General features: G+C 36.5%; 1 protein-coding gene across 2 annotated transcripts; it reads right to left on the bottom strand.

Annotated features, from left to right (window-relative positions):
- Positions 1–4,836: 4,836 nt before the first annotated feature.
- Positions 4,837–7,786, bottom strand: LOC143909836 (uncharacterized). Of its 2 annotated transcripts, XR_013260378.1 has the most exons (3): positions 7,533–7,760; positions 6,224–6,963; positions 4,837–5,487 (listed from the first exon to the last, which is right to left on the bottom strand). XR_013260378.1 is itself a non-coding variant. In XM_077428054.1 (2 exons), exons 1-2 carry the CDS (start codon positions 7,584–7,586, stop codon positions 6,277–6,279), a joined length of 741 nt encoding a protein of 246 aa, XP_077284180.1. In that variant the 5' UTR covers positions 7,587–7,786; the 3' UTR covers positions 5,559–6,276. The 2 variants fall into 2 exon arrangements, 1 of the variants encoding a protein (XP_077284180.1); XM_077428054.1 differs by lacking the exon at positions 4,837–5,487 and having other exon boundaries at positions 5,559–6,963; positions 7,533–7,786.
- Between the last annotated feature and the right edge of the window lie 1,429 nt (positions 7,787–9,215).

Genomic DNA, 9,215 nt, shown 5'->3' with positions numbered 1-9,215 from the left:
GCATATTGTCCTCCAAAGCATACCATCACAAAATACCAATTTATAAACATCTTTAATTCCCTTGGGCCAAGATTTATTATTGGAGGAGACTACAACGTTAAACATACAGCTTGGGGATCACGACTTATAACTCCTGGTAAAGGAAACAACCTTCTATACGCGATTCAGAGCTCATTTCAAAAATAGAGCAGTCGCTAGAGGAAAAAAAGTATTGTCCGGCTGTATTTCTTGATGTCTCACAGGCCTTCGACAGGGTATGGCACGAAGGACTTATCCACAAAATCAGCAAGTCATTACCTGGAAATTATGTCAAATTACTGGAATCATACTTATCCGGACGCAAATTCAGAATTGCTCATGAGGAGGCATTCTCTAACTTTTTCACAGCCTCTGCAGGAGTACCACAGGGAAGCGTAATAGGGCCTATACTCTACCTGATATACACTGCTGACATTCCGACAAGCGAAGAGACATTCATTGGAACATTTGCAGATGACACAGTCATTATGTCATCGAGCGAGTCGCAGGAGGAAGCATTTGAACGCCTGCAGCGTGCACTGGACAAGATCAGCAAATGGACCAAAGACTGGAAAATGAAAATGAGCTAAAATCAATGCAGGTCACATTTGCACTGCGACGAAATAGTGTCAGCACTCAGACTTTCATAAACGGAATCCAAGTTCCACAAGCTTTGTCAGCCAAATATTTAGGACTGCATCTTGACTCAAAGCTTACGTGGAGGCATCACATTAAAAAAAAAATAGAACAGATTCGAATGAAACAAAGAGAAATGCATTGGCTAATAGGAAGACACTCCAAATTAGACCTACAATGCATGATCTGAAGAGCAACGATATCGCTGGTGATGATTTATCGGGAATCGATAAGATGGCACCAAAAAAAAAAAAAAAAATAAATAAAAAAAAAAAAATATATATATATATATATATATATATATATATATATATATATATATATATATATATATATATATATATATATATATATATATATATATATACAGACCATTCAGACACATTCACACATACAGGCAGCATTATGAAATACTAATAGCTATGACAGCATTTTTGATACAAATTGAGCATTCCGGATGTCGGATTTTGTTCAAATTTTTTTTTTACTTATAATCACTATCAGTATTATGCACTGATAGTGATTTTAAGAAAATAGTAAACACAATATCAAGAAAATAAAAATAATTTAAAAGGTCAAAATAAAATAATGAAATATTGTTTTAAAAAAAAACACTACTTCGGTTTAAGAATTCTGACCAAAACCTTATCAGCTCTAAGTTAGTACATAAAGAATACAAATATAAATTGTATTCAGCTTGATACGTTCACGGGTGTGGACAGAATAGTGGCCACAACATTTTTGACCTTTCTAAGAGGAAAAAATCCCACTTCCGGTTCATTAAATTTAGTGATTTTTTTATTTTCATCTCATTGATACAAGAATTATACTTGAATTTTTTTGTGAAGAGCAAACATGTTTAAGAGGTCCAAAAAAATAGAGGAAGAAAATTCGAAGTAAAGTGCCACTTCCGGTTGACGGATCCTTACTAAATTTTATACATAACTTGGTATTAAGTATAAACTTCTAGATATGAAATTTTAGTTCAATAAATCAAAAGGTTTTTGATTTATCTATTACATGGAAATAAAACTCGGTTCGATCCGTTTAGCAGTTTAGGATACTTACTATTTACACATACTAATACACACACACACAAGCAACACACACACACACACATTATTTTTAAAACTAAAATCTCTTTCTCCTAAATTGTGTCTCGAATTTTCAATTATCTTAACAAATTGAAAAAAATAGTAAATATTATTACAAAAAATACTTAATACTTTAATCGAATATATAAATGATTCACATTTCATATAGTGATTTAATGAATAATGATTTAGGCCACAAAATCGAGAGTTTCAAACTTCTTGATTTTCGAAAAAAATCATTTTCTCGTATAATTGTAAAATTGAATTAAAATCTCGTAAAATTGGAGTATTTCTGTGGTGTTGCTGGTCAGATTTGGACATCGATCGTTTCCTACCGGAGTTTGACAATTTATCTGATTTAACTATCGTCGCGGTTCCTCAGAAATATAATTTCTATATAATACACAGTGGCGTACGCGGAAATTCTTTCTCTTTTTGTCGTATAGCCTTACTTAATGTGCACGAGCAGGATACAAGAGGAACAGGCTGTTCCTCTTGTATCCTGTTCGTGCACATTAAGTAAGGATGTACGACAATAAGCTTATTGTAAAAAACTAAATGTATGTAAGCTTATTGTAAATCATATTAACAATTAGATACAACATAACTTATTATTGAATACTTATCTCGCAGATAAAACCCAGTGAAGAGATATACTTTTAGCCGTGAAATGTCAAATATGACATATTTGGCCAAAAATCAATATATATCGTGTATTACCCTACAAGAAGCTACATGCCAAATTTGAAATTTATATATACATATGAGAGTTAAAACTATAAATATTTATATATTAGAGATAACGAGAACCAATAGAGCAAATTTCATAAAATATATAGAGTGAATTATAGGCGTTTAAACAATTAAAATCTTATATCGCCATATCGAGGCGAACAGGTTGGAAGATACGGGACAAACGCTTATTAAACGTCAGGGAGATTTACTTTCCGCGTGTTTAAAACGCGTTGTATACGATATTTTATCTCCAACGTAATGGCAGACGATACATTAACGTGTATTGATGACCAAAATGAGCAATATGGCAAAGTGTGAAAACAATCGGATAAGAGATAAAAATGACCACTGACACGAAAGCCATGTGAAACGTAAAGGAGGTATGTAAAAAGAGAGAGAATTTCAGCGCACGCCACTGAGTCAATATATATACATATGTATATGTAGATACAAGTTTGTTCAATGTGTCGATTTGAGGCTAAAAGTGAAATATCAGTTTTTCGATTATTATTACACAAAAAGATTCAATTATTTTTACATTTATTTCTGAACTAAACTTAATGATTTTTATGAATTTTAATAAAAATTCGTTATTTTTTTCATTGTTGATTGTTTTATTATAATGTTATTACTCCTTAAAAATTCAACTCTTATTTTTCTTATAAAGCCGCATCATATATATAAAGACGGTAATCTGTGTGTGTGTGTGTGGGGGGGGGGGGGGGGGGTGTCCTAACTCTCGCCGAACATAATGAACGAATCGATAAAAATCGATTAATTCATTTTTCGACGAGACGACTTTGTCGCGACTCGAACCGATCACCCCAAATAGCCTGAATATGGATCTAATTGAGCTAATGGTCTCGGACATTACGCCAAATCCAATTTTTCATTTCGCCTTTTTTTTTAAACATTAATTGAAATATTCCTTCTCGCCATATAAAAATACGTAATTTTAATAATTTCATTTAGCGAGGTTTTGAACCAATTTTTTTTCTTTTCATATAAAACAATTAAATATATATTTTTAATTGAAATTATTGAAATTAATTTATATTTTAGCGATATTTGAAAAATAAAATCAATTCCAGGACGCCGACTCGAACCTACCCCCCTCGCGCCCAGATCAATATACGCTGACCACTACACCGTGATAGGGGTATAAAGACTGCTCTAAATAACGTTAATATTCAATAATCGTACAGAACGTATGGACAACCAATCAAAACGGAGTCATATCTTCGGTAGTTGTCGGGAGAAGTCGGAAGTAGTCGGGAGAGGTCGGGAGTGGTCGGGTGTCATGGATCGAGTGAATGGATTTCGATTTGCAGTATCGCTCGGGGCGATAGCTAATAATAATAGAAAAAAATAGGAAATCTTTAAATAAATAATTGAAAACTCTCTATGGGAGTCTGCGTATTTTTAAGAATTGAAAATTATTACAAATAAAGAATTGAAAACTATCTATGAGAGTCTACGAAAATAACGGTTCCGCTTCCGGATTTTTTTTTTTAGTTTTATACGAGTATATAATAATTTTATACCCATGCGATGATGTTTCATCGGGCTATTCACTAGTATATTAATAAATTCGAATTCGTATATGTATCAAATTACTATTAATTTTTTAATTCAAAATTGTATCGCCTATAACAAGTCAGGTAGGTATGAGCTTCATTAGATTACATAACTTATTGGGTATATAAATGCTTTATAAATATTACAGTAGTAATTCGAAAATACATAAATGCAATGGCACCTCGTCCATACGCACTGCGGAACTGCAGCACCCCCAAGCAAATTGAGAAATATGTAATGCATATTATAATATACATAAATTTATGTTTATAATATTGATATTTTCATATATATTATATGAAAATATCAATATTATGTATGTGTGTATTAAGCTCGCCTACATACCGATACATCCAATAATGACCATACACCGCGGTACTAATATCAGAAAGTGAAGCATCATTATGATTTTGTGCAGTACGGTTTTCGATGAAATATTCGGTCGAGTGGGCGAAAGAGTGGCGTAGGGAGGGAGCTCGCGCTAGAAGCTTTGTCTCGTACTGCCACTCCCGGCTGTACGAGACGTATTTTGCATCGTATACGCGCGCCCGACACCTCTTACTTTTCGTCATTCCTTCTGCTTTCGTATTTCCTTTTACACCTCTTACACTTTCTACATTTCTATACTTCCTTCCACACCTCACTGTAACAGTTTTATTTCTTCTAATTTATTTGGCAAAGCTATTTTTTTAAAAGCGATATTTGCACCTATTTTAGGAACAGAATCATGGCAAGAAGAACTTAAATCTTCTTCCGAAAATACTGATAAAACAATAACAGATTCTACCAATTTACTGAATACATTAAATTATGACAATTTTTTTATTTCGGTTAGAACTTTTTCACAAGTTAATACCGCATGTAGAAATTATTGACAACCAAATGCAATCTAGTAATATCGATGTATTTTGAATTAAAGAAAACTTAAAAGGTTTTACTAGTGCCATTACACAAATACGAGATTATTATAGTCTTCATCTCAGTCTCAAAAAGCCAAAAATATGTGCGATGTTATTATTAAGGATATAAAAAAGAGATATACTTTTTCTAATCGATTAATAGCTGTGATTAATAAATAAATTTTTGAAAGAAATTTTAATAAAGAAAATTTTGAAAAGTACACAAAGAAAATGCCAATGGAAGATCTACTACTAACTGTTGAATCATATCCAATGCTAGACAAAGAAAAGCTTCAGAGTGAATTAGAAGTGTTTTACTCAAGGAAAGAAATGCATAGCTTTAATGATTTATTAACATTGTTAAAATTTATTTCTGCAAAATTCTTGAGGAAATACCAAAACTTATTCAAATTCTGCTCACAACTCCAATGACTACCGCTGAGCCCGAACGGTGTTTTTCGTCAATAAAAAGAAAGACATATATAAGAAACGCAATGGTTCGGGAAAGATTGACGGCTTTGTCTATGCTGAAAAAAAAAAATATCATAAATAATGAAAATTCTTACGAAAGGTGACCTTTTTTCACGGAAAAAAGACAGAAGAATCAATTTTATAATGAAATAAAAATACATATTATATAATGTTAAATTTTAATAATTTTGATGTTAATAATAAAATATAATCCAAATAAACATTTTTTTTATTTTTAATCAACCACAGCACCCCCAGATATCTTATAAATGAGCCGCCACTGCATATAGATATGTATGTATACAAACAAGGCCGTGTTTTCTTGTGAATGGTTGCCCTCCCCCCATCAATTGTTTTTGTTTTCTTCAAAATCAAAATCAAAATGTTTGTGAATTCATTGTGGAATATTATTATAAAAATTGAAGGAAATGCACCACAGCGCAAATTAAAAAAAAAATTATTTTTCAATTTTCGGGAATTCAATTTGCCGTATGATCCAAAAGTCAATTGAATCAATCAAATTGAATCGTTTTTTACCTGGATTTTTCAGATTAGTATTGTACATATAAGCTAATACGAGACAGGTAAATATTATGTAATAAATATGTATGTAAGTAGATTTGTGTTAAAAAATTAATACAGTTAGCTTAATTTAAAAAAAAGTTTAATCACAAAATTATTACATGGTTATAAATATATGTTATAGATTGATCAAAAATGTGGTTTCTTTTTAATAAACAAGAGGTTCAATAACAGTTTTATTTTTAAATAAAGTTTTACAGCTATAATTACTTATGTATCCGAAAATTAGATAAGTTTGTTTATCATGTGGTCCATAATATAGTTTAGTATTGTTTATGGCATGGTGGTTTCTTATAGCATGGAGGTTTCTTATGGCATGGTGGTTTCTTATGGCACGGTGGTGGTGGTGGTGGTGGCGTCAGTTTTTTGCATGGTGGCTTCTCTGGCCAGATCGGTTTGTGGCAATGTTTAACTGGTGGTGGTGGTGGTGGTGCTGGTTGAAGTTTATGACAAGGTGGTTTTGGTTTACAGCATGTTGGCTTCAATGGCCAAATATCTGGTAGTGGTTTTACTATTTTGTGTAAATGACATGGAGGTGGTGGTGGTGGTGGTGGTGGTGGTGGTGGTGGTGGTGGTGGTGGTAGTAGTTTATGACAAGGTGGCTTTGGTTTATGGCATGTTGGCTTCAATGGCCAAATATCTGGTAGTGGTTTTACGATTGTGTGTAAATGACATGGAGGTGGTGGTGGTGGTGGTGGTGGTGGTGGTGGTGGTGGTGGTGGTGGTGGTGGTGGTGGTGGTGGTGGTGGTGGTAGTAGTTTATGACAAGGTGGTTTTGGTTTATGGCATATTGGCGTCAATGGCCAAATATCTGGTAGTGGTTTTACGATTTTGTGTAAATGACATGGAGGTGGTGGTGGTGGTGGTAGTGGTTTTGGTTTATGGCATAGTGGCGGTAGATGCTGGATCTCGCAGGGTGGACGGATTATGTGTGCTGAGCCACTCGGAATCTGTGAAAAAATATATTTAATATTTCTACCGTTTTTATCTAATCATTTTGAAAATCGACTCAATAAATCTTCAACATATTTTCAGAACATACCAAAATGCGTATTGAGTTTCGGAGCATTTACGGAAAACGGAAAACTTTTAAATTAAATTTTTATTATACATACATAGATAAATTCCAATGCTCTCTAAAATCTAGTATTATTTTATCACAATTTTGACCAAAATTTCCACGATCTCCAAATACGAAACTAAGATTTAGAAAAGGGAGGTGCAAAATATAAAAAAAATGGCAAATTTCCTGAGAAATATTTATATTTTAGTGTCACAAATCAGAAGATAAAATGTTATCTTTAAATTTCAGGTCTTACAATATATGTACATATATTTAACAATAACGTATATTGTAAAATATGGATTTTATAAAAAAAAAAATATTTTGATCCGATCAAATGTACCCTTGAATCTCTCGCCCTTGGTTGGGCAATTAGGTACATTTTAAAATAAATATTGTTGTTTACGTGGCACTATTGTCAAAATTTTATTGTTATATTTTTTTACATATGCTTACCGAGGTAGCAGCAAAATAGAAGATTGCCAAAATAACAAAACTGATGAACCTCATTTTGATATTGTTGGCCAAGTCAGAGTTGACTTGCCAGACAATGTAGGTATTATACTAATATAGTAGTGACCGTTTATGGTACTTTATATAAAGATCGAGATACACATATACACATACAGACAATTTGTATTGTTTGAATTCTTTAAATAGAGACGCGTGAGTTCAGGGTGCACTATAAATATTTGATGAAAATAAATTCTGCTAGCTGTCATGTCGTTGTATAAATTATACACAGAAATTTTTTAAGTTGATTAATGATTTCAAGATACATATTGCTATTAAACAAAAAAACCTTCCATATCAATAGAAGTTTTTTATGTTTAATTTTTTATAAATATTTATTTGATTGGACCCTTCAAATGTTAATTACTTCCACTAACAACTACTTATTTCAATATAATTAGTTTAAAAAAGGAAAACCAGAAATTAAAGCTTTGACATTTGATATTATCTTCTAATCTATAATTTGGAAAGAGACTTTGTATGTATGTAAGTATCCTTGATCGTCGTCGTCCGTAGATCGGTGACGTCATCGAACACGTGATTCGATTTTTTTTTTTCGATCCATGGGCGCCGATTTGTTTTTTTCGTTTCAATGGATTTACCCCCGCGGGGGCGCAAGGCGAGTAGCTTCATGGGGCCCCGCCAGGGGCGCCACAAGGGGCGCAGCCCCGTGGGGCCCCGAAGGGGGCCCGGAGGGCGCAGCCTTATGGGGCGCAGCCCCATGGGGTTCAAAAGGGGGCGCAGCTTTATGGGGCACAGCCTTATCGGCCGCAGCCTTATGGGGCGCAACCTTATGGGGCGCAGTCTTATGGGGCGCAGCCTTATGGGGCGCAGCCTTAGGGGCGCAGTCTTATGGGGCGCCGCCTTATGGAGCTTAGCCGCATGGGGCCCCGAAGGGGGCACAGCCTCATGGGGCGCAGCCCCATGGGGCCCCAAAGGGGGCGCAGCCCCATGGGGCCCCGAAGGGGGCGCAGCCTCATTGGGCCCCAAAGGGGGCGCAGCCTCATGGGGCGCCGCCTTATGGGGCGCTGCCTTATGGGGCGCCGCCTTATGGGGCGCAGCCTTATGGGGCGCTGTCTTATGGGGCGCAGCCTTATGGGGCGCCGCCTTATGGGGCGCCGCCTTATGGGGCGCCGCCTTATGGGGCGCCGCCTTATGGAGCTTAGCCGCATGGGGCCTCGTGGGGCGCAGCCCCATGGGGCCCCAAAGGGGGCGCAGCCTCGTGGGCCCCATGGGGCCCCAAAAGGGGCGTAGCCCCATGGGGCCCCGAAGGGGGCGCAAGGGGGCGCAGCCTCATTGGGCCCCAAAGGGGGCGCAGCCTCATGGGGCGCAGGGGGGCGCAGCCTCATGGGGCGTAGCCTTATGGGGCGCAGTCTTATGGGGCGCAGCCTTATGGGGCGCTGCCTTATGGGGTGCCGCCTTATGGGGCGCCGCCTTATGGATATTAGCCGCATGGGGCCCCGCAGGGGGCGCAAGGGGGCGCAGCCTCCTGGGGCGCAGCCCCATGGGGCGCAGCCTTATGAGGCGAAGCCCTAAACGGCAACTGATCATGGGGGCGAAGCCCTTGACGGCATTTAATCATGGGGGTGCGGAGGGGCGAAGCCCTAATAAGCATTTACTAAGGGG

Source organism: Arctopsyche grandis, chromosome 3 (assembly GCF_051622035.1).
Source record: "Arctopsyche grandis isolate Sample6627 chromosome 3, ASM5162203v2, whole genome shotgun sequence".
Lineage (NCBI taxonomy): Eukaryota > Metazoa > Arthropoda > Insecta > Trichoptera > Hydropsychidae > Arctopsyche > Arctopsyche grandis.
Note: the sequence above shows the minus strand (reverse complement) of the source record. Positions and strands in the feature narration are given on the sequence as shown.

What these genes read in the sequence shown, in the direction of transcription:
- LOC143909836 (XM_077428054.1), bottom strand. Translation starts at nt 7,586, where the DNA reads ATGAGGTTCATCAGTTTTGTTATTTTGGCAATCTTCTATTTTGCTGCT. An exon ending in TCTATTTTGCTGCTACCTCG is followed by an intron (nt 6,964 to 7,532) that starts GTAAGCATATGT and finishes ATTTTTTCACAG; the next exon opens with ATTCCGAGTGGCTCAGCACA.